General features: G+C 55.6%; 1 protein-coding gene and 1 non-coding gene across 2 annotated transcripts; one reads left to right on the top strand and one right to left on the bottom strand.

Annotated features, from left to right (window-relative positions):
- Positions 1 to 5952: 5952 nt before the first annotated feature.
- Positions 5953 to 6069, top strand: LOC119870595. The gene has a single exon (XR_005356247.1). It is a non-coding gene; the product is annotated as a U5 spliceosomal RNA (small nuclear RNA).
- Positions 6070 to 13271: 7202 nt separating this feature from the next.
- On the bottom strand, positions 13272 to 19288 carry KIAA2013 (uncharacterized protein KIAA2013 homolog). The gene is given in 4 exon segments (XM_038531988.1): positions 13272 to 13952; positions 15259 to 16062; positions 16064 to 16113; positions 18231 to 19288. Coding segments are annotated over 4 exon segments (1905 nt in total). The 5' UTR covers positions 19264 to 19288; the 3' UTR covers positions 13272 to 13934.
- Positions 19289 to 23165: the final 3877 nt, after the last annotated feature.

The raw sequence follows: 23165 nt of genomic DNA, 5'->3' as shown, positions 1-23165 counted from the left end.
TTCTGGGGTCAGGATCGAGTCCCCATCGGGCTCCCCGCAGGGAGCCTGTGTCTCCCTCTGCCTGTGTCTCTGCCTCTCTCTGTGTCTGTTATGAATAAATAAAATCTTTAGGAAAAAAAAGATAAGTGTCTGTATAAGACACTTTATAGAAGTCTTGCATTCACTAAGCACTCAGTGAACACCTTTTATCATTTTTTTAAAAGATTTTATTTTATTTTTAAGGATCCCAGGACCCCAAGATCACACCCTGAGTAGAAGGCAAAAGCTCAACTGCTGAACCACCCAGGCGCCCCACCTTTTATCATTAATAATGGGGTGGGGTCACATGGGGAAGGCTCAAAGCAACTTACTCCACCTATTGGTTCTATTTTATTTTATTTATTTTACAGATGAACAGACTGCCCCATACTCATGGAGGTGGGTTGGAGGTGGGAACGCGATTGTTTAAAGGCAGAGCCACATCCTTCATCTCAGGTGACCCTCAGAACAACCTTGTAACCACGTCAGAGACATTTTAAGTTCTTCCCGGTAGAATGTAAGCTCTGTGAAGCCAGGGCCTATGCAAGCTGAGCGAATTTTCACGTCTGTATACACCATGAAGTCATCTCAGATCAAGATATGCAGTGTTTTCAGCACCTTAGAATGTTCCTTGGGCCCCTTCCCAGTCAATACGGGCTCCAGAGTTAATCACTATTCTGACCTCTATTGCCTGAGATGAATTGATGGACACTGGGGGTGGTTTTTTTTTTTTAAAGATTTTATTTATTGATTTGACAGAAAGAGAGAGAAAGAGCACAAGAAGGCAGAGACACAGGCAGAGGGAGAAGCAGACTCCCCACTGAGCAGGGAGCCCGATGTGGGACTCGATCCCAGGACCCTGGGATCATGACCTGAGCCGAAGGCAGACGATTCGCCGACTGGGCCACCCAGGCGCCCCGACTCTCAGCTTCCAGGTCTCTGCTGGGCAGCCAGGGCTGAGAGCTAAGAGCAGGGGAGGTGGACGTCTGCTGGTTACTGACTGAGCACATGGCATTGCTTGACACTTCTCACAGGTTAGTTCATTTAACCGTCACTCAACCCTGTGACGTGGCTTCTGTGCTTACTTCTATTCTCCAGATGAGAAAACTGAGGCGGGGATTTGAATTTGTGCCAGGTGTGGAGGTGTTCGTCACCTGTGCCATCCGCCAGGTGGGCTCTGCGGGAATCGGGGATCAGTGAGGGTTACTGCAGGAGAGCCAAGGCTGAGGTGGCCCGGACCTGGGCTCACTCCCCACTGCTCCCGTCAACCTGTGTGTCTTTGGCCTCTCCCGCTCATAGATCTCAGCCACCACATGCTTTTTTATTTTTTTTTTTAAGATTTTATTTGTGGGGTGCAGGAGAGCACAGAGGGAGAGGGAGAAGCAGACTCCCCACTGAGCAGAGACCCTCTTGTGGGACTTGATCCCAGGCCCTGAGACCATGACCTGGGCCAAAGGCAGACACTGAACCGACTGAGCCGCCCAGGCACCCTACCATGTGCTGTCTCCTGCACGGCTGTCAGCCCACAGAGCTCCAACACCCCCGGTGACCCCCCAGCCACCACTACCCCCAGTAATATATCGGCACCCAGAGGCCCTGGCTGCAGGCCTAGCTCCAGGGAGTCATCTTCCCAAATGAAACCAGAATGACGGGGTACGGGAGGCTGGCCACCAGCCGCAGGCTGACCTTCGGGCTGTCAGCAGAGAGTACCACACCGGCTGTGCAGCCCGGTCCCACACAGCCATACGCCCACTGGTGCTGGCAATGAAAAGACCAGCAGGAGCAAGAAGATAAGGCTGCCCCTAGACAGGGACCAGAGGACGGACAGGTTGACATCTGTCCGCCAGCAAGCCTGGAGTTGCTCAGAAACCACCAGAGCACGGGCAGCCCCGGTGGTGCAGCGGTTTAGCGCCGCCTACAGCCCAGGGTGTGATCCTGGAGACCCGGGATCGAGTCCCACGTCAGGCTCTCTGCATGGAGCCTGCTTCTCCCTCTGCCTGTATTTCTGCCTCTCTCTCTCTCTCTCTCTCTCTGCATCTCTATGAATAAATAAATAAAATATTAAAAAAAAAAAAAAAGAAACCACCAGAGCAGCCTGTCCCGAGAACCAGGAAGGGTGTCAGCATCCCCCGTGGTTCCTAGCAGCAGTAGGTTCCTAGATCATAACAACTGTACACTCTGATGCAGATGTTGCTGGTGGGGGATGTGCAGGTGGGGACAGGGATTATATGACGAAAACTGCTCTAAGAAATAAACTTGATTAATTTTTTAAAATCAAATGAATAATATCACAGCAACAAATTTGAAAATGTAGACAAAATGGTTGTATTTCCAGAAAAATATAAAAAGGTCAAGAATGGCATAAGAAAAAGTAATCATCTTAAGTAGGTCAATAGGCAATAAATAAATTGATATGATAATCAAAACACAGCCCCAAAGCCCTAAGCCAGAATGGTTGTGGATACATCTCTATTAAAGTTTTTAAGAATAATTATATCTTGGGACGCCTGGGTGGCTCAGTGGTTGAGCGTCTGCCTCCAGCTCAGGGCGTGACCCCGGGGTCCTGGGATCAAGTCCCGTGTCGGGCTCCCTGCATGGAGCCTGCTTCTCCCTCTGCCTGTGTCTCTGCCTCCCTCTGTGTGTCTTGTGAATAAATAAATAAAATCTTAAAAAAAGAAAAGAGAAGAGTGACGGTGGGAGTCCGCGGTGGGAGCTCTCACGCCCTACTGCTTCTCAGACGCCACAGGAAGGAGGAAACCTGGCAAGTCCAAACCACCGCAGCCACCGCTTTACCGCCCCAACAGGGGCAAGAAAGGTTTCCTCTTCCCCTGGCAACAGCCCAGGCAATGAGAGACTGCCACGCTCAGCTAATGAGAAGCCATGAGTCTTCCAACTCCCACTTTGCTCCAAGAGAGTTCCTCTTTAGCACGTCCTTTCCAACTTCCCCGTTTTCCCTATAAAAGAGAAGTCCCTCTCTTTGCTCTCCAGACTCGCTTATGGCGTCACCATACCTTGCCTGGCCCAGGTTGCGATTGTCTGCTGTTCCCTAATAAACACATTTTTTGCGGGTAAAATAACTGGCAGCTTTATTTTTAGGGTTATCAGTTGACACAATTTTCAGGATTTAGAACCTGGCAATCGTAGGCACCATTACTCAGCCTCCCACACCCTCCGACTGTTCATAGGAAACCTGAAGTCAGGGCACAGAGATTGGAAGATGCAACCCGGAGCCCAAATGCCTGCCTTGACCTGTTCGTTCTGTTTCACCTGGGCACTGGGGCGTACTCAAAAGGTACAGCAGATAAAATACACAAACTGGCACTAGATCCGCAGATAGCAACGCAAATCAATCTTGAAAACATAATGTCACATGAAAAAGGCAAGTTGCAGAAGGATTAAAATATAAACATGACTTTAAATAACACAACATCTGTGTGCATGGGATCAAATGAGATGGGGGAGGTACTAATGCAGCCTTCAGCCATATTTTGTTTCTTTTTAAAGATTTTGTTTATTTATTTACTTATTTACAGAAAGCATGAGCAGAGGGAGGGGCAGAAGGACAGGGAGAGAATCTCAAGCAGACCCCAAGCTGAGCCTGATACAGGCCCGGTCTCATGACCCTGAGATCACGCTCTGAGCGAAATGAAGATTCAGATGCCCAAATGACTGAGCCACCCAGGGGGCCCAGGTATTGTTTGTTTTTAAAAACAGATCTAGGGCAGCCCAGGTGGCTCAGCGGTTTAGTGCCACCTTCAGCCCAGGGCGTGATCCTGGGGGCCTGGGATCGAGTCCCGCATCGGGCTCCCTGCATGGAGCCTGCTTCCCCTCTGCCTGTGTCTCTGCCTCTCTCTCTCTCTCTCTCTCTCTCTCTCTCACATGAATAAATAAATAAAGTCTTTTTAAAAAAATAAAAACAGATCTAAAGCACATTTTTTTTATTTTTTTAACTTTTATTTATTTATGATAGTCACACAGAGAGAGAGAGAGAGGCAGAGACACAGGCAGAGGGAGAAGCAGGCTCCATGCACTGGGAGCCCGACGTGGGATTCGATCCCGGGTCTCCAGGATCGCGCCCTGGGCCAAAGGCAGGCGCCAAACCGCTGCACCACCCAGGGATCCCAGGGAGAGGGTTTAAAAGGCACTCCCAGGATATCCAAGAAGGACCCCCTCTGACCTCACACGCCCCCCAGATGTCCCTGTGGAGCCCCCACACTCCACCCCGCCCCTCTCTCCCTCTCTCACCAGCTCCCTGAAGCTGGGAGCTTCCAGCACCCTCCCTCTTTGGAATCGTATCTGCCCAAGGCCACCAACCTCCCTGCCCGGACACCCACTGGCCTTTGCCCCCGCCCCTTACCTGACTCCGGTGCACACTTCCTGCAACTGGCCGCTGTCCTTGTGCACTGGACTTCTGTGCAGCTCCCACCCCAGTTCTCCTGCTGCCCCCCCCACCTGCGAGGGGTCTTCCTAACCCCCTTCACATGCTCCTGCCCCACCCACCCCTCCTGAGAGCCACCAGCCCCCAAGGACCCACCTAGACCCCTCGACTCTCCTCACCTCCCCTGTTCCCAGGCCTCACCCTGGGACGCTCACTGTGTATTTCTCTCTGGCTTTAATGCTCAGCTTGCTTGCTCGCTTCCTTCTTTTTTAAGATTTTATTTATTTCTTAAGTAATCTCTAAACCCAACGTGGGGCTTGAACTTATGACCCTGAGATCAAGAGTTGCAGGCTTCACTGAGCCAGCCAGGCACCCCTGATGCTCAGCAACCCAATTCACCTCCCCAAAACTCCGTGTCTCTACAGCGGCCACATTAGCCAGAACGGCTGTCCCACTGTGGTTGTCAGCCTAGCCAGCAGGCAAGTCACCTGGGGACTCAGGCAATCCCCTCTTGCAGGGCCCTACCCGCAGGGTTCAGATCCAGTAGGTGTGGCCAGGGAGGCAAGAATTTGGCAGGTACCCAGGTGACACTGACCTGCTGGTCTGGGGACCAGATGGAGGAAACCACTCTCTCAAATCACTCATCTGATCTCTTTGGTCTCTTTTAAAACTCTTGAGTGCGTCGCCATTGCCCTCAAGGTAAAGTCCCCTGAGGGCCACCTGGTCCCTCATCCTCTCTGCACTGCCCAGAACACCCTCACCGCCCTGCTTCTGCGGACCCTGTAGTGCTCTGCCACGGGGCACAGAACGGTCGGTCTGTTATCAGTGCTCCGCGTGCACAGCTGGCTCCCGCATCACCTGCGCTCCGGGAGGATGACGGGTTGGAGACAGGTCTCTACCCTGGAGCCCAGCACAGGGTCTTAACACAGTGCTCAGCAAATTGTTGGTGAAGGAACGAATGTATTTATTTTCAAGTTTTATTTTAATTGCCTTATTTTTATTTATTTATTTTTTTAAATTGCTTTATTGAAGTACACAAGAAATTTTTACTTGGAGTCAAAATTTATTTTAAAAAGTCAGACTTAAAATAAATAAATAAATGAATGCATAAATGCATAAATGAATGAATGAATGAATAAGTAAGTAAGTAAGTAAGTAAGTAAGTAAGTAAGTAAGTAAGTAAGTAAGTAAGTAAGTAAAGTAAATAAAATAGACTTTTTCGGGCTGGCCTCCGCTCTGCCCCCTGGCGGTAGTCCTCGTCCCAGCAGGAAAACGAATGGACGCTGCGAGGCATTTCCATGAACCGGGGCGTGACGACAGAGGCTCATTTGCATACCCAAAATGCATTGCTCACCGGACAATTTCTGACTTGGGAACGACTCGATTTTCCTTTTTCCATTAAATTATTCCCTTCCTCCTCCCCCAAAAAATTGAGGCTGCTCCCTCAGAATTGTCCGAGAGAAGGACAGAAATCACCAGGTCTTTCGAGCAAAGAGTCACCATCACTGTGTTCGGGGTAACCGCTACCCGAGGAACGTGTGCAGGGCGCCGAGGGCATACTCTGGTTTCTCTTCAGATCGCATAAATCTTTCGCCTTTTACTAAAGATTTCCGTGGAGAGGAACAATTCTGAGTTTTTAACCAATTTTTTGAGGCCTTGCGCTTAGCGAGGCTACTAATGACGTTTAAAGATAGACTCGAGCGTCACCCGGCGCGTTACGTTGAGGATTTACGGCTGCTCGTGCTCTAACTCTCAGCTTCCCCCGTGACGTCAGCACGCCCAGCGGGCCCCGTCTCTAACCACGGCTTCCTCTCCGCGCACCTGCACCACGTGCCCTGGGGCGCACCTGCGGAGGGAGCTTTGCTCCGATAGAGACCCGGGCGGGACCTGGCACCGGGCAGCGTGGAAGGGGGGGTCCTCAAGGAGCCCCCGGAGCTGACCCCCGCCCCCCCCCCCCCCCCCCCGGCCTCCGGAGCAGGTCGCAGCTGAGATAGGGAGCTAGGGCCTCGCTCTCAGAGTGTTCGCGGCGTGGAAACCTGGCTCCTGGGTTCGAGACCCTGGGCTCCTCGGTCTTTAATGTGACCTGCCCCTGCTCCCTGGCACCGTGCGGGCCCTGCGCACGTGTTTGTTCAACAGAGAGCGTCCAGTCACCCTGGTTTTGCCCAGATTTTGGATAAACTTTTTTTTTTTTTTTTAAATAAAGTGACCAGGGCGTATCTAACTCGCACGCACCTTTCCATTCTGATCCTGGCTCTAAGCGTTGCGTTTAACTGTAAGCTTTTAAAAAGCAACTTCAGACAACTGAAGCCTAATTGGCTGCATTTGCTACGACATGTTGATAAGTATTGCTGTTGGTTTGGTTTTCCTGGTAAGGTAACTAAAACCAGAGTCGGAAAAAAAATGAATGAATGAATGAATGAATGAATAAATAAATAAATTTTTTTGAATAAATAAATTTAATAAAACCAGAGTTGGATCATTTGTGAAAAATCGGAATGAGAAAGACTTAGTGAAAAAAAAAAAAAAAAAGACTTAGTGATGGTTAGGATGGACTTGATCAAACTCAAGAAGTTAATTTTTGTTTTTGTTTTTTGTTTGTTTTTTTGGTTTGGTTTTAACCGATCCCACTGGCCAGAACCCAGCTTTGCCGGCGGCCTAGGTGGGGGGTGGGGGGTAGGCGGGCAAATGTAGTCTTTCCCCGGAGCAGCCCAGGGCCCCTGCTCATGGGGCGAGGCCGCAGGGGGAAGGGAGTGGACACCTGGGAAGAAAACTAGCAGAGTTTGCACCAGCGAGACCGGCCGAGGTGCCCTCCTCGTGGCTCCCCACCTCCCGGGCCAGCTCTCCCTTGCTTGTGGCTGTGGGATAACCCTTCTGCTGATGTCCTCCCCCCCGCCCATCTTTTTAAAGATTTATTTATTGGGACAACTGGGTGGCTCAGTGGTTTAGCACCGCCTTAAGCCCAGGGCCTGGGCCTGGAGACCTGGGATGGAGTCCCCACTGGTGTCCCTGCAGGGAGCCTGCTTCTCCCTCTGCCTGTGTCTCTGCCTCTCTCTGTGTGTCTCTCATGAATACATAAATAAAATCTCAAAAGAAGAGTCACATGCTCCACCAACTGAGCCAGCCAGCAGGGCACCCCTAACTATATATATATATATATATTAATATTTTTTTATTATTTAAGAGAGAGAGTGAGTATGAGAGAGCACGAGCGGGGACAGAGGGAGAAGCAGACTCCCCATTGAGCAGGGAGCCCAATGCGAGGCTTGATCCCAGGACCCTGGCTGAAGGCGGCGCTAAACCGCTGAGCCACCAGGGCTGCCCCCTAATATATTTTTAAAAATAAATTTTTACAAATTTGCGATGGTGACGTGTGCTTCTTCATGAATCGATTAAATATTAGGCTCTAATGGCTCGTCTAATGGCTGCCATACTTTCAGAGTCGTGATGCACACGAGCAGCATTTCACGATCTGTGCACACCCGTAACGGGTCATGAACGCTGGGATTTCTATTCGTGACGATGACATAAATGCCACAGTTAATCATGGGGAGGAGATGCTACATTCCAGTTAGAGCTTTAGTGAAAATAAAGAGAGGTTTCTGATCCACGTCTGCAGCCCCTCTGCATCCTGTCTGTGGACCCGGGTTCAGCAGTTCTGGCCTGCGTGCCTTGGCCTCCAAGTGTCCAATACAAACCATCCCGTGTGTGGGTAGAAAGTCTGGAGTTTATCAAGCACACTCACACCCGGTTATTTACTTAGTGGGACTTCCCGACCATCTTATGAAGTTGGAAGGTGCTATTAGACCCGTTTTACAGGTGGGAACCTGGCGCATAAACACCCAGGTCACTTGTTGGAGGTTGCACGATGATAGTGACCAAGCTGGAAATGGAACCAGGTCCCCTAACTCCCGGCCCACTGCTGACTCTTTTATATCCTGCTCCCTTCCCCAGAAATGCTGTTTAGGTAGTTACCTTTTCATTAAGTTTTATTTTGAGAGAATCCACGCCCTTTCTCCTGAGCATCCCACCCTGTTTTGTCATCTCTCACGACACCCACAGAGTGGTCCTGATGCCGGTGGCGCTTGGGCATCCATCCAGGAGCTATGGTTTACCTGGGAGCAGACCTGTCAACGGGAGAGCGTCGATCCTGCAAGGCCTTAGGGACCTCTCCCCCTGACCTTTGGCAAGTCACGCTGTTGCACCAGGTCTCAGTTTCTACTTTTGTAAAGTAGGGTGATAAGCTGTCCTGCCTTGGTTTGGGGGGAGGCTGTAAAGATTGGCTTAAAATTATAACAGTGATGAGGGGAGAGGACATGCTATGTCCATGGGTGGAATTGTCACCTGTGATGTGGTCATTGCCGTGAGTTAGAGTCGAGCCTACCCACCTCTTGCCTTGAGAAGTTGAAGATATGGATCCATAAACCCCAATTTTCTAACCTTTTCACCCATTTTATTCCTTTGTGTCTGTGATTTTATTTATTTATTCATGAGAGAGAGAGAGAGGCAGAGACACAGGCAGAGGGAGAAGCAGGCTCCCTGCGGGGAGCCCAACGTGGGACTCGATCCCAGGACCCTGGGGTCACGCCCTGAGCCCAAGGCAGGTGCTGAACCGCTGAGCCCCCCGAGTGCCCCCGCCCACTTTGTTCCTTTTGAGGACTCTACACTCTGGACAAACGGAAGTGTTCCTGTCCCCTTGCAGCCCCACGCATCCGCACCTCTGTACACTCACGCTCGGCCCCCTGCCTGGACAGTCCTCTCCAGCGCCTTCGCCTGGTGGACGCCCGTTATCCCTCAGGTCCCTCTTGCAGCTTGCAGCTTCCTCCAGGGAGCCGTCCCTGACCGTCCAGAGGGGTTCAGTGGGGCAGCCCCTCGCCCCCGCTCTCTGACCGCAGCACAGCTGTGTCACTCCGTAGCTGTCTCCACTCCAGAGTGTGCATTCCCCGAGGTCGAGGACTGTATCGGTGCTGTTCTCCCCTTTCCAGGGCTTAGTGCCTTATGGTCTGAGCCTCACTTGCCTCATCTGCAAAATGGGAATGAAACTTACCCTACAGGGTACCCTGGACACTTGTGCTTTGCTGCCAAACATCTATTCCTCCTCCTTTTTTTTTTTTTTTTAAGATTTTATTTATTTGTTTGAGAGAGAGAATATGAGTGGGGAGGGAGGGCATCAGGGAGAGGCAAGCTCCCCCTGGGCAGGTAGATGGACCCCAGGACCCCGTGATCATGACCTAGGGCTCGATCCCAGGACCCCAGGATCATGACCTGAGCTGAAGGCAGCCTCTTAAGTGACTGAGGCACCCCTCCTCCTCCTTCCTGATAAGAGTCCCCCAAATATCCTTCGGAATCCACCTCTCTTCTGCTAGTCTCTGTTCAGGGGTTGGAGATTGAGCCCAAGCTCAGCTCTGAGGAGGTCATAATTATGGTTTCTTGTCACTTGCAACCCCAAACACCAGGATTAAAAGATATAATGCATACAAATGTAATTCAACAAACATTCCTTGAACATTTAGTTTCTGGCTGTCCAGCCACCGCCTTTGCAAAACTTAAGTGCCAAACACACCCTACATGTTCATCAAATGTAATCTTTCCCCCTTTGCCACCCACGGGCCAGACGCAGAGCCTGCTAGAAGGTTCACAATGAATATTTACCGAATCGAGTGATTTATCCGAAGCTTCCATCGGGCAAAGTCCAGAGGAACCAGGAGCATCAGACCACAAGCCAGGTGGCTGGCTTAGGGGGAAGCTGTTTGCTCAGCCAGTGTCAGGTGGTGGTGATGAGCCCGCCCTCCGTGAGCCTCCTTTCTGCAGGGAACGCATCTGCCCCACAAGTGTGAGCCACCCAATTGCAGACCCCAAACCAGGCTTCAGAGGCTCAGAAGAGGGATGTCCAGGGGGCTCAGTGGTTGAGCACCTGCCTTCAGCCCAGGGCGTGGCCCTGGGGTCCTGGGATCAAGTTCCACATCGGGGTCCCCACAGGGAGCCTGCTTCTCCCTCTGCCTGGGTCTCTGCCTCTCTCTCTCTCTGTGCGTCTCTCATGAATAAATAAAAACAATCTTTAAAAAAAAACAAAAACTCAGGTCACTGTCACTTCCCCGGGGTGGGTGGGGGGAGGGTAAAAACAAAACCCCGGAGTGCAAGTTATTTTGTTCATTTTCATCTCAAACATCCTTTGAGGATCTGAAGAAAGCTCTGGAACCTCTCATGAAAGAGAAAAAAAAAAAATCCATACAGTTGGCCATTCTGGGGCCCATGGTCCCTTGAAGTGTGATTACAGATTCCTGAGCAAGAAAAGCCACAGGGTTTCTCCTTCATCTACGATCCCGTGAATCCCTGTGTCTGGGTGTGTTTGCGCCTCCACTGCCCCACTGCAAGAATATGCCTGGATATCTGAGTCCATTCGGGCTCCTGCAACAGGGTGCCGGGGCCTGGGGGCTTAGGAGGCACAGGAAGGGGTTTCCCACACTTCTGGGGGCTGGAAGCCCGAGAAGCACCTGCCCTCTGGGTTACAGACGCCCGTTGTGGCCTCATCTCCCACGCGGGAGAGGACAAGGGTGCTCACTGGGGTCCCTCTAATTAGGGCACTAATCCCATTTGGGAGGACCCCAGCCTCACGGCCTCGTCACCTCCCACAGGGCCCCCTCTAAGCACCACCATATGTGACTTTGGGGGGACACATTCCACCCATGAACAATGCCCTTGGGAGAGTCCACCTCCCTTTTGGAAAAATCCTCCAGGGCAGCTGTGGGTCTCCCGGTTCGCGTCCTGGTCTGAGGCAGGGGCTTGGTGCGGGCGGCCTATTCGGGAAGAGGCCGCAGGGGCCCAGGCGAGGGTGACTGAGGCAGAGCAAAAGGAACAGAGGAAACCCGGGGCAGGGTGAGTGCGGAGCCCCCCACCGCGACAGGGCCCGGGCCTGCCCAGATCGCGCCCTGGAGCCTTGGGAACAGAGGGAAGCGCGTGTCCACGGCTCCGTCTCCCGCGAGAAGGGCTCCCCAAGCGTTAGCCTCCGTGGGTCTGGAGGCCGCGCACGCGAGCGGCTCCCGGGGGTGAGAGAAGCCGAGAGGGCGGAGAGGGCGCTGTGGACGGCCCCGCAGAGGCCGCCTGCAGCCCTGCTGGAGGCGGAGGTGCTGGGGGCGCTGGGTGAGGCGGCCTGGAGGGGACGTGACCGCCCCTGACCGTGGCCACCCGCGACCTGTGAGCTGGCCGGGCCGTCGCCTCCTCAGCGCCACCCTGCCCCTGGATGTGGGACCCGAGCGCCTTTCCTGCTCCCAGAGGCTGCTCCAAGGACGCGGCGGCGATGGGGATGGGGACGGAGCGTTGAACCCAGGTAAGGCCTCTCCCTGCCCGAGACCAGCGCGCAGGGAGGTGCCCCTAAAAAAGTACCTTTTATAAGATTTCATTAATTTATTTGAGAGAGAGAGAGAGAGATCACAAGAGGAGGCGCAGGGCAGAGGGAGAAGCCCACTCACCCCTGAGCGGGGAGCCCGCTGCAGGCATCATGACCCGAGCTGACGAGCTGACGGCCGAGCCACCCCCTCTAAATCCTTCTGCCCCCCCCCAACCCAGAGCGGCCCACCTCGTTCTCACCCCCGCCCCGCCCTCTGCGAATGGGGCCCGGGTTCGGGGGTGGGGGGACACCTGGGAAGCTCCCGAGGGCCCGCAAACCCGCAGGGCCGGTGCACATCGCGCCCCACCGCGTCCCAGCTGCTGGAAGTGCGGGCAGCACGACGCCAAGCGTCCCACACCGGGTCCCAGCCCTAGGAAGGCAACTGGGGAAGCCTCTGTGCATCCCTCCCGGGGCGGCCTCGCTGAGCTGCGTTCCCTCCCCGTGCCGGTGGCCCAGCTGGAGACGCTGCCCAGGCTCCCGGCAGACCCCTGTCGTTCTTGGGGCTCACTCTCGGGGTGCGCTGCTGATGCCATCACCAAGAGGAGCAAAGGACGCTTCAACCCCTCCCCTGCCAGGAGGGGATGCTGGGGGGGGCGGGGTGGAGCTGCCTCACCGCCCCAGTTGGCTGCCTCTGTCCCAAACCACTGGGATGTCACCGTACATGTGCGGGCCCCAGCACGTGGGGAGCACTTGGTCCTGTAAGTCACAGGTGTTGATGGAGCTTCTAGGGGTTCAGCCGGCATTTCTCAGCAGTGGTGACACGGGTGTACTTTTACCGTTCACTGGTTCCGAGCTAAACAGGGGGGTGGGACTATCGGGTGTGGCTCTTGTCAAGCAGCTTCCAGTCTAATGTAACAGCTGCAGCACACACCGCACCCTAAACCACACCCTGCTGCACCCCACGGGGTTCCTGCTTCCCAAACAGGTAGAGCCACCAACGACTCAGGGCTGGACCAGGAAGGCACCTCTGAGCTCTGCACTCTTGGAGCAGAGGGGAAGGCATGTGGAGCCGGGGCTGCCGGGCTGCTGTGGGCCACCATCAGCGGGTGGCAAGCAGCCCAGGCTGCCCGGGGAGTCGGGCTGCAGCACCCACGACATGGTGACCGCGGCCTCCCACAGTCCTCCGGGCTCCATCCTCCTCCCATGAGCACAGGGTCAGCAGATCTTGATTTCAGCAAGCAACTGGCAGTGTTTTCCAGCTGACACCCAGGGCAGGCAAATGGGGGGCACCCGGGGCAGGTGGGGGCAGAGGCTGAAGCTCCTCAACCTGCCCGCAGGGCCCGGCGAGCCCGTGAACCCCCCCGCCCGCCCCCAGGGAGCAGAGAGGCAGTAGCCTCTGTCTTCGGTGGAGGAGGGTCAGGCGTGGGGAAGCGGTCCCTCACCACAGCAGAGCCAGGTGGCTGGCTCTTCTGCTCCAGGCACTGCCCAGAAGCCTGGTGAGGGAGGAAGATCCGCTGTCTCCGGGTTTCAACCACACACAAACCGGTCATGGAAGTTTGAAAGAGATTTATTTAAAAACAGAACAAAAAAGCTTTGGTATTTCAAAACCCAACAATCATCAATCACTAGAAAGTTAAATACCGCCCCCGGAAGCCCAGAAGTACAAAAGCACAGATCTCCACAGGCTCATGATAAGAAAGAGACAATGTGGGAACCCGGGGATGACCCGAGACCCGCGCCCTCCACCCAGGCAGGGCGGCGAAGGCCCCAAGTCACCTCCACGGTTCAGTCTAAAGTGGATGCGAAAGCCATCCGGCAAAACCTCAACAACAATAAATTAAAAACTCAGTCGAGAAAGAACACATTAAATTAGGAATAGAACACAATTTTTCCTAGACAAATCTCTTCAAAAGTGGGTCTATTTCCTGGGACAGAAGAAAGAAGGGAAGGGAAGCAGAAGGAGTGAGTTCAATTTCAAGTATTTTCCATCTAGGTTCATTTTATTGAGTCGAAAGCTTTACAAAAAGTCCACTGGCCCTCCCCTCCCGCTCCCCGATGCCGACTCCTAAACATCCACACGCGCTCTGCGTCACTGGTGTCCCCGACAAGGCACAAAAGGGTGGGTGCTTTCAAAGGATCCCTTGTTCGTGCAGCAGGACTTTCAGTGCTGGGTGTCTTGTGCAGACGGGGCTGAAAGCGGGACCGTTGGTGCGCTCAGACACTGGGATCCTCCTGTTCAAATAACAAAACAAGCTGTTATTCTTCACGACCTCGTGGAAGCCACAGCACTGTCAAGGGAAGCAGGTGACGGAGCTGACCTGGGGGCACCCTGCCCAGGCTCTGACCCGGCTCCTGGCCTGGGATGTGCTACAGCGCCGCGGGGTCAGCAGCCTGGACACCTCCACACCTGCCGCAGGGTCACTGAGCCCTGCCCTGCGGTGGCCCAGCTCGGCAGGGGGAAACTGAGGGACACGGGTAGCACCCCAAAATGAGGGGCTGGGCTTGTCCTCGGAACTCGGCAGGGAACCAGGGCAGATGGGCAGATGCTAGAGGAAGAGCAGAGGAGCCCCCCCGAGCCGCGGGGAGAAGCAGCCTGCCTACTTCACAGGGGCCGTTGGACCCACGCGATGCAAATTTAGCACCTGCTCTTACAGCCTGGGAAGATTTCTTGCTCATCTGACTTTCCGTTTGTTCCTCCAGCTCGGAGCTCAGACCTGCTGCCCACCCTCCTCCCACGGCTCTGGGCTCACTGCCCCCGGCCAGAAGCCCGAAGGCACGCAGCTCTCGGCGGAGGTGACGAGGCGCTTCTCCCGAGTGGGCCCAGGCCCCTTAGCCGCGGAGCGCACAGACCGAACGCTGACACACCGCTCCTCGCAGCAGCCCGACAAGAGGAGAGGGCAGCAAGGGCAGCAAGGGCAGCAAGGGCAGCAAGCCAGCTGCCTCTGAAGGACTCTCGCCCGTGACTGCCAGTAACAGGCCCCCTTCTGTTCCCTCTCCCAGGCAATCCTGGTAGTGAGCAAGCAGGGAGGGCTGATGGCAGGGCGGGCCAGGCGGGCTCCCCAGGCTGAGCCTGATGCCCAGGACGCATTCCGGTGACAGTCCCACAGTGACCATGCTCAAAGTCATGGCTTCCTGGGGACAAACATGCATCAGGAAACAATATGTGCTCACAAGATGACCCCCTGCACTGGCCCACAGCGAGGGGCAGTGAACCGGCCCTCCCGGGTGAGGACAGGGGTCCCCCTTGCAGCTTCCGTAGAGGCTCAGGTCAGCCTAGGGGTCTTGTGCAATTATTTGTAAAGGCTGAGGTTTACTGGGGCAGGGAGGGCACTGCCCACGCCCCTGGAAGGCCAGCACTCAGCTGCCCACACCTGATTCCTGCCACTGTCCCCTCCTCTGGTCTCCTCCGAGGAGTCACGCTCTGACATCCTCTCTAAACACACTCACACCTCTCTGCGCTGCGGGCGGAGGGTTCTGGCTGAGAGGGGCACCCTCCCCCGCACGGGCCTGGGGCTCTGAACACATTGGGGCTTTATACCTTACTCCTGAAGAGGGGCTTGGCCCCAGGCCCACAGTACTCGTTGTAGATGAGCTTGAAGAGGAAGAGGTGGAAGAGGGTGATGAGGGAGGCCACGCTGAACCAGAAGAGGAAGGGCAGCCCAGGGTCCTGCTGGGCCATATGCTCATCGTGGGCCAAGATGGCCTTGAGGTGCAGCGTGTGGCGCAGGTCCTGCAGGTGCGTGAGGTCGGTGGAGATGTAGAGCAGCGGCGTGATGGGCTGCGTCACCATGACCGGGAAGGTGTGGCCCTGGGGCACCGAGGTCAGCTCCACGGGCTCCTCCAGGCAGCCCGCCTCACAGGCGTAGATCTTGACGGGCTGGCCGCGCGACTCCACGGACACGTGCAGGTATGGCTTGCCCTCGGGGTCCGCGAGCACGGCCAGGTTGATGTGATCATTCTTGTAGCGGATGCCGTGCAAGGCGTAGCTGTTGTGCAGCACGTCAGGGTCGGCCTGGAACTGGAGGTGGTTCTCGGTGAACTGCAGTCCCCCGAAGCTGAGCACCATGCCCTGCAGGATGCCTGGGGCGCCGACCCTCACCAGCCCCTTGCAGCCGCGCTTCTGCAGGGTCAGCTTCCACAGGTCGGAGAGCTGCAGGATCTGCGGGACGGAGGCCAGCCGGCCGGGCCAGAGGTTCTCGGCGTGCATGGTGGCGTGGCCACTGAAGCAGTGGTCTTCGTAGTTCAGCGTCGACTCCATCTGGTCGCGCTCCCTGTGGCTCAGGCTGGGGCTGAGCAGTGGGGCTGGCGAGCAGGAGAGCATGTAGTACAGCGTCAGGTTCACAGGTCAGGCCTGACGGCGTGTGGGCATCCGTGATCTTCTTCATTTCCACACCTGTTAACGCCACAAAGGTTGCACGTTAGGGGGGAACGGCGTGGCCAGGGGGCTGAGGTCACGACATGAAGAGCTCCCTGAGTCGGGGAGAAAGTCCTTCTGCCCGGCGCCCTCGCACGGCCAACCGGACCCTCTGAGCCTGAGGCCCCTGTGGGCAGCACCCGGGCCCTCTCGGCCGGCCCCCTGCTAGCATCTCGTCTCCAGGCCTTGGAGCTTCAGGTAACATCTGAACACTTGATCTCCCGAATCTGCACGAATCCTAGACGCCAACAGCTAACCGCCCGTTTGCTGTCTCCCCCAGGACGCGCGACAGGCATTCTGAACCTGACGTGGTTTGAATTCTTGCAGGCCCGAACCAACCCCCCCCCTCAGATGATCTCCAGACACCTGCTCAAGCCCTCCCCGCAGTCAGGCGTCACCGTCAAGTGCTCACGCCCCACAGCCAGTCCACCCACAGTCCTGCCGGCGCCACCTCCGAAAGTACCAGATGCCATCCATCCACTTTCGTCTCTGCGGCCACAGCTCTGGTCCCCCCTCCCCCGCTTTCACCTGGACTCCCACAAAACCCTATCTGGTCGCCGGGCCCCACTTTGGTCCCCTTCTAGTCTACACTCCGCACAGAGCAGCCAGGGGGATCGTCTAAAAATGTACGTGCGGGAGCGTCTCTGCTCTGCCTTCCACCTCACATAGAGTCAGATGCACCATCTTCACCAAGGCCTGCAAGACCCTTCAGCATCGGGCTGTCAGCACCCGTCCCTCGTTTGCAGCCTGCCAGCCACACCGGCCTCAACCAAACGTGCTCCTGCCTTAAGGCCGCCGACCTGCTGGCTCCCTCCGGATCATTACTTGGCCGGTTTCTTGCTCTTTAGGTCTTGGCTAAGTGCCTCCTCCTCGGAGAGGCCTCCCTGACCCCTGCAGCTAAACAGAGGCCCCACCCCACTCTTCCCCCCACCCCTCACGCTCAAACGCATACTTCTCACTTTAAATGACTTTTTATTCTAAAAAGTTATCTTGCGGATTCATCCAGATTTTCACTTTTCTAGTATCGTCTTCCTCCCATCCAGAACTTAAGCAAGCACCATGAGAACAGGAGCTCGGCTCTATTCACTCCTGCATCCCTCGTACGGGGAGGACAGTCCCTGGCAAGACCCAACCTATACACGCGCTGAGCGACTTAGACACACTCTGAGCAACTACACATAAGGATGTAGACAACAAGCACCCCGGAAACCGAAATCTCTCATCTAGAATAGAATTTCCTCTACTTCGATGGCCAACGGGGGAAACAAGCTGTCACTCGACCTGTCCATTCCAACCTGCTGAAGAAAAGGTTCCATTCCCTCTCAGTAAAAAGGCACAACCACACTAGCCAGGGCTCCCTTCAGTCAGTGCCCGGGGCACGTGACTCTTGATCTCGGGGTTGTGACTTCAAGTCCCACGTTGGGCACAGAGGTCACTTAAAAAAAAAAAAAAAAAAGGAAAGAAAGAAAGAAAAAAAAACCCCTGCCTGTCACCAGCCAGACTGGGGTAACTGAGGAACGGATGTGGGGATGCCCAGGCCTCTCTCTACCTGTTGATTTATCCTTTAAAAACCGACTCCGAGGGACACCTGGGAGGCTCAGTGGTACGGCCTCTGCCTTTGGCTGAGGGCGTGACCCCAGGGTCCCGGGATCGAGTCCCGCATCGGGCTCCCCGGAAGAGCCCTGCATCTCCCTCTGCCTGTGTCTCTCGTGAATAAATAAATAAACTTAAAAATAATAATTAAAGCTGACCCCGAAAACCACCCTCCAAATCGGGCCTCATCTACAAGAACAAACCAGTAAGACCTGTCTTTTACTGTCGCCCTTTCATTAGAATCTCGCAAGAGCCCTGAGCTCAGTGCTACCGTAGTTATCGAACACAGGCCCGTGGAGGTCAGTTAAGTGGCCCAAGGTCACACAGATGCTGAGTGGTGGAGCAGAGAGTCAGCCCCCGGGGTCAGTGGGCAAGCCCCCGTGCAGCACCCCTCTGCTCCCGTTCAGTGTCACCTCTGCAGACTTTAGTGGGGCATCTCCGGGAGGGACCGTGTGCCCTGGTGTACGGTGTGGACTGTGGACCGATAACTGGCCAGGCCTCACCTGGGCTGAAGAGCTGAGCCCAGAGGCGCTGGTGGTCCTGAAGCAGCTCGGCCGCTGGCATCTCCAAGAGCTCCAGCATTTCCTTTCGTGCCAAATCCTGGAGCACCTTGAGCTCCTTGGCTGCTTTGCTTTTGAGCACCTGGGGGTTAATGGGGCCTGAAACATGCACCACCCACAGCACTGTCTCGTCCAGCTGCGTCTTGGGCGCCACTTGGAGCCGGTTCACCAGCTTCTTGGCGGCCACCACCACCAGGTGCACCAGCCCCGTGGGAAAAGGCGGGGAGCGGCCCGAGTAGAGGAGGAACTGATGGTCTCCCACCTTCTCCAGCGTACTGGTGAAGGCTCTGGGGGCCGGGCCGACAGTGGGCCCCACCGTCTGCAGCGCGGCCACGCGCTCGGTGGGATTGTTGAGCTGGATCCGCTGCAGGTAGACGTGGGGTCGGCCCCGGTGCGCCAGGAAGTCCTCCTGCAGCAGCACGCAGTCGCGGCCGGGCCCCGGCGCCAGGCCGGAGGCCGAGGCGGGCCCGGGCGCGGCGGCCGCGGGGCCGGGGCCCGAGGGCCCGAGCTGCAGGCACCGCACCCGGCGCAGCAGCCCTTCCCGCAGCAGCAGCACCGCCTCGCCGGCCTCGGGGAGCGCGCCGAGCGGGCGCAGCTGCACGAAGGGCACGAAGTCCGGCGCCACGGCGGGCGCCCGCTCCCCGGGCGTCACCCACAGCCGGTTGGCGGCCGCGTCCAGCGCCAGGAAGCCGTTGGCCACCAGGGCGGGCACGCCGGGGCCCAGCGGCACCGCCTCGCCGCGCTCCCGCAGGCCGCGCCAGCCGCGGGTGGCCGCCTCCAGGCAGGCGGAGGGCTCGGCGGCGCCCGGCTCGCCGCGGGGCCAGGGCGGCAGGTGCAGGCCGCCCGCCGCCCGCCGCGCCCCGGAGCCCGCGAGCCACAGGAGCAGCAGCGAGAGGCCGAGCAGGCCGAGCAGGCGGCGGGCCCAGCTGCTCGACAGCAGCCCCGGCAGCCCCTTCAGCCGCTGCTGCAGCCACATCGGGCCGCCGAGCGCGGCGCGGGGGCGGCCGCCGGGCCCGCCGCCCAGCCCCCCGGCCCGGCCCGGCCGCCCGCGCCTCGCTCCTCGGCCCCCCCCGCCGCCGCCGCCGCCGCCGCCGCCGCAGCAGCCAGCGCGGCTTCCTCCTCCTCCTCCTCCGCCTCCTCCGCCTCTTCGGCTGCCGCCGGCCGTCAAACGACGCCGGCCGTCAAGCGCCGCCCGGTCTTTTGCGACGCTCGGTCGCGGAGGGGGCGGGGCCGGGGGCGGGGCCGAGGGCGGGGGGCGGAGACGCGGCGGGGACCGCCCATCCCGGCTGCTGGGACGACGTCCCACGGAGGGATGGGGGATGGGGGGATGGGGGGCGTGGACGCGGCCCACGCACTTGTCAAGAAAAACCCAGAGCCAGCCAAGCCGAACACGTGTGGGGGCCCCCGTTTGCTACTGATGGTTTAAAAAAAAAAAAAAAAGGAAACTTTTTTTCTGTTAAAATGACTATCCTCCCTGCAGAAAGACTTAGTATAGAGAAGGAAGGAAGGAAGGAAGGAAGGAAGGAAGGAGGAAGGAAGGAAGGAAGGAGGAAGGAAGGAAGGAAGGAAGGAAGGAAGGAAGGAAGGAAGGAAAAAAAGAAAGAAACCACTGTAAACCAGATCTTTTTTTTTTTTAAGATTTTAGTTATTTAGTCATAGAGACAGAGAGGCAGAGGCACAGGGAGAAGCAGGCATCATACAGAGAGCCTGATGTGGGACTCGATCCAGGGCCTCCAGGATCATGCCCTGGACTGCAGGCGGCGCTAAAGCACTGAGCCACTGGGGCTACCCTCTTTTTTTTTTTTTTTTTTAAGATTTTATTTAGGGGTCCCTTGGTGGTGCAGCGGTTTGGCGCCTGCCTTTGGCCCAGGGCGCGATCCTGGAGACCCAGGATCAGATCCCACGTCAGGGTCCCGGTGCATGGAGTCTGCCTCTGTCTCTCCCTGCGTCTCTACCTCTCTCTCTGTGTGTGACTATCATAAGTAAATTTTTAAAAAGATGAAAGTGTTAAGATTTTATTTAGGGCAGCCCGGGTGGCTCAGCGGTTTAGCGCCGCTGCTTTCAGCCCAGGGCCTGATCCCGGAGTCTCAGGATCGAGTCCCACGTCGAGCTTCCTGCATGGAACCTGCTTCTCTCTCTGCCTGTGTCTCTGCTTTTCTCTCTCTCTCTGTGTCTCATAAGTAAGATTTTATTTATTCATTCATGAGAGACACACAGAGAGAGAAAGGCAGAGACACAGGCAGAGGAAGAAGAAGGCTCCTTGCAGGAAGCCCAATGTGGGACTCGATCCTGGGACTCTGGGATCATGCCCTGAGCTAAAGGCAGACACTCAACCGCTGAGCCACCCAGGCATCCCAAAACCAGATTTTCTATGAAATATTTTGTTGACAAGTCTTCCAGACTCGGTCTGCCCGCATGTACAAGCATATGGAGACATGAATCGCACCCAGGACTCTGTCCATTTCTCTGTCACACCAAGTCGCTGTCTTGATGTCTCCCCGAGTTTTAATCTCTTGAATGCCATAAGACATGAAAGTCTCATTATTTGAAAATGCCTTTAAATTGTGAGCTATTGATGCAAAGAGCAATTGTGCTCTGTTTCTGGGGGAAAAATTCAGTACCAGCACAGGGGCAGACAATGGGACGATTGTTTCCACGTTGGTTTCAGGACATTCCAAAGCCAGACAGTGCTTCCCAGTTGTTGCAAATTAAACGGTCATTTGAGGTGGCTGACTTCCTGCAGGCCGTGGGCAGACACGGGTATGTTTGCCAAGTTGGAGTGCCGGCGCCCTGTGAGAAAGTGCCTTGTCCAGGTGATCTTATGGTATGCTGACCTTTTTTTTTTCAAGGTTATTATCAAAGCATAAACGCAGTTTTTTTTATAGTTTATTATTTTTATAGTAATCTCTACACCCAACATGGGGCTTAAACTCACTACGCCAGAGAACAAGAGTTTCACACTCTTATGACAGAGCCAGCCAGGCACCCCATAAACATTCTTAATTCCCATCTGGAGTTCACAAACCCCACAGAATACGTATCCATGGCCTACTGTGAGAAAAGCTCCATCCAACCCCCTTGGGAAGGCAGGAGCCCTTGGGGTGGCACAGTGACATGAGAACAAAAGACTGGACCATGCTTGATTCTAATGTGAAATGGGGATGATGAGAGAATCTGCCTCTCAGTTTTCGAGGAATAGATAAGTTAATCCAGGCAAGGAATGCAAGGTGCAGGACCCACAGTGAATGTTCAGTAAACGTAAACCCACATAATTCTACTCGCTCCTACAAATAACGGTGTAATAGACGTATACCTTGGCCCACTGACGTGAATGTTGCAGGGGAAATAATTCCTAGAAGCAGATTCCTGGGTCAAAAGGAAGCCTCATTGTGTCCGTTCTTGTTCTTAACTCCCTTGCCACTCTCCTTCCCACCCAGCAGGGGACTCACAGGCCAGGGTTAGCCACGGAGCCACAACAGAGCCGGGCGGGCGTCAAGCGTCCGGGGGGGACCCTGGTATCAGGTTCTCTGGGCTTCAAATCTTGGCCTCACCCTTGCTAGCAAGTCAGCTAACTTCCCTGGGCCTCAGTTTCTCCATTCATAAAGTGGGGATCATAAAACAGAGTAGGATTGCTCTCAGGCTTCAGTGACACCAGCATGTGATATATTTAGGATACTGCCGGGCTGAAAATAACCATTTGCCACTTTTTTTTTAAACCAGGAAACAAGAAACAGGGGTACGTGAGACAAAATTCTACATGTGCTAAGAGTTAAAGGGTAAAGTCTTCCTCTCTCCCGACGACCCCAGCTATTCTGTTCCTCCCCCTAGAGGAACAGAATAGAGGCAACCACTGCTATTTCCATTTATAGAAACGGTAGCATATAACTTACGCTTGTATCTCTCTCGTTTCACTGAAAGGAACAGCTTGGGAATTCTACCGTTATTGTTATTCAAGGGGCTGAGTGCCAGTGGGAGGAACTGGCTGGCGCAGGTGGAGGGGACGGGAGGCCCAGGGCCGGGCAGCAGGGTGTCCAGCATCCTTCCTCGGCTCCGCAAAGGAAACGGATAAAAGAAGACCATGCAAGGGAGAAAAGCAGCCCCACCTCTTGGCACCAGAGGACTGCCCTCGGGCGGGCGCTATCCTTGGTGCCCCCCAGGGAAGCAGCTCCTGCGCCTTTAACTGCGCCCAGCACGTGCAGCACGCACCAGCAGGCACATCTGGGCGGCAGCAGCGGCTGGTTAAAGAGACAGGCTCTCCTTGTGCATGAAGCTTGGACCAGGTTCAAATTCCAGCACTTTGGCAAAGGGAGCAGGAAACAGATCGGGAAGGAATGGAGGGCAGGCTTCCCGGAGGCGTGAGTCCTTTCTCCGGGGAAGGCCGGCAGCCTCCTGGAGTGATTGCCTCTCCTGAGTTACAGGGACTCTGGGCACGTGGACTTTGGGAACCCCGGGGCCCAAAGATTTTTTTTTTTCTTCTGTCCTCACTACTGCCCATAGTGGTTCTCCTTGGATCCCAGCAAATGGAGAGTGAGAGCCAGGCTCTACAGCCGCCTCAGCTGTGTGATGTTGGGCAGGTTGCTTCCCTTCTCTGGGCCTCAGTTCCCTTATTTCGTAAATAGAGGCAATACTGCCCAACTCACAGGGACGTTGGGAACATAGAGTGAGAAAGAGCTTTGAAAATGGAGCCATCCCACACAGGCTCATTCTCCACCCCTCTGCTCATCCCTCCATTTCCTTCTTGAAGGATCTGGGATTTCAGTCTGTGTCCTCCAGAATTCAAAAACATCCGGTGGATTCTGGCACCAAGACTCCCCAGCTGCAGAAACTCCCCACCCCGCGGGTCCCAGCTGGGAGACACAAGACCTGGATTCCACCCAC

This window comes from Canis lupus, chromosome 2 (assembly GCF_011100685.1).
Source record: "Canis lupus familiaris isolate Mischka breed German Shepherd chromosome 2, alternate assembly UU_Cfam_GSD_1.0, whole genome shotgun sequence".
Taxonomy (NCBI): Eukaryota; Metazoa; Chordata; class Mammalia; order Carnivora; family Canidae; genus Canis; species Canis lupus.
This window is presented reverse-complemented; position numbering and strand designations above follow the sequence as displayed.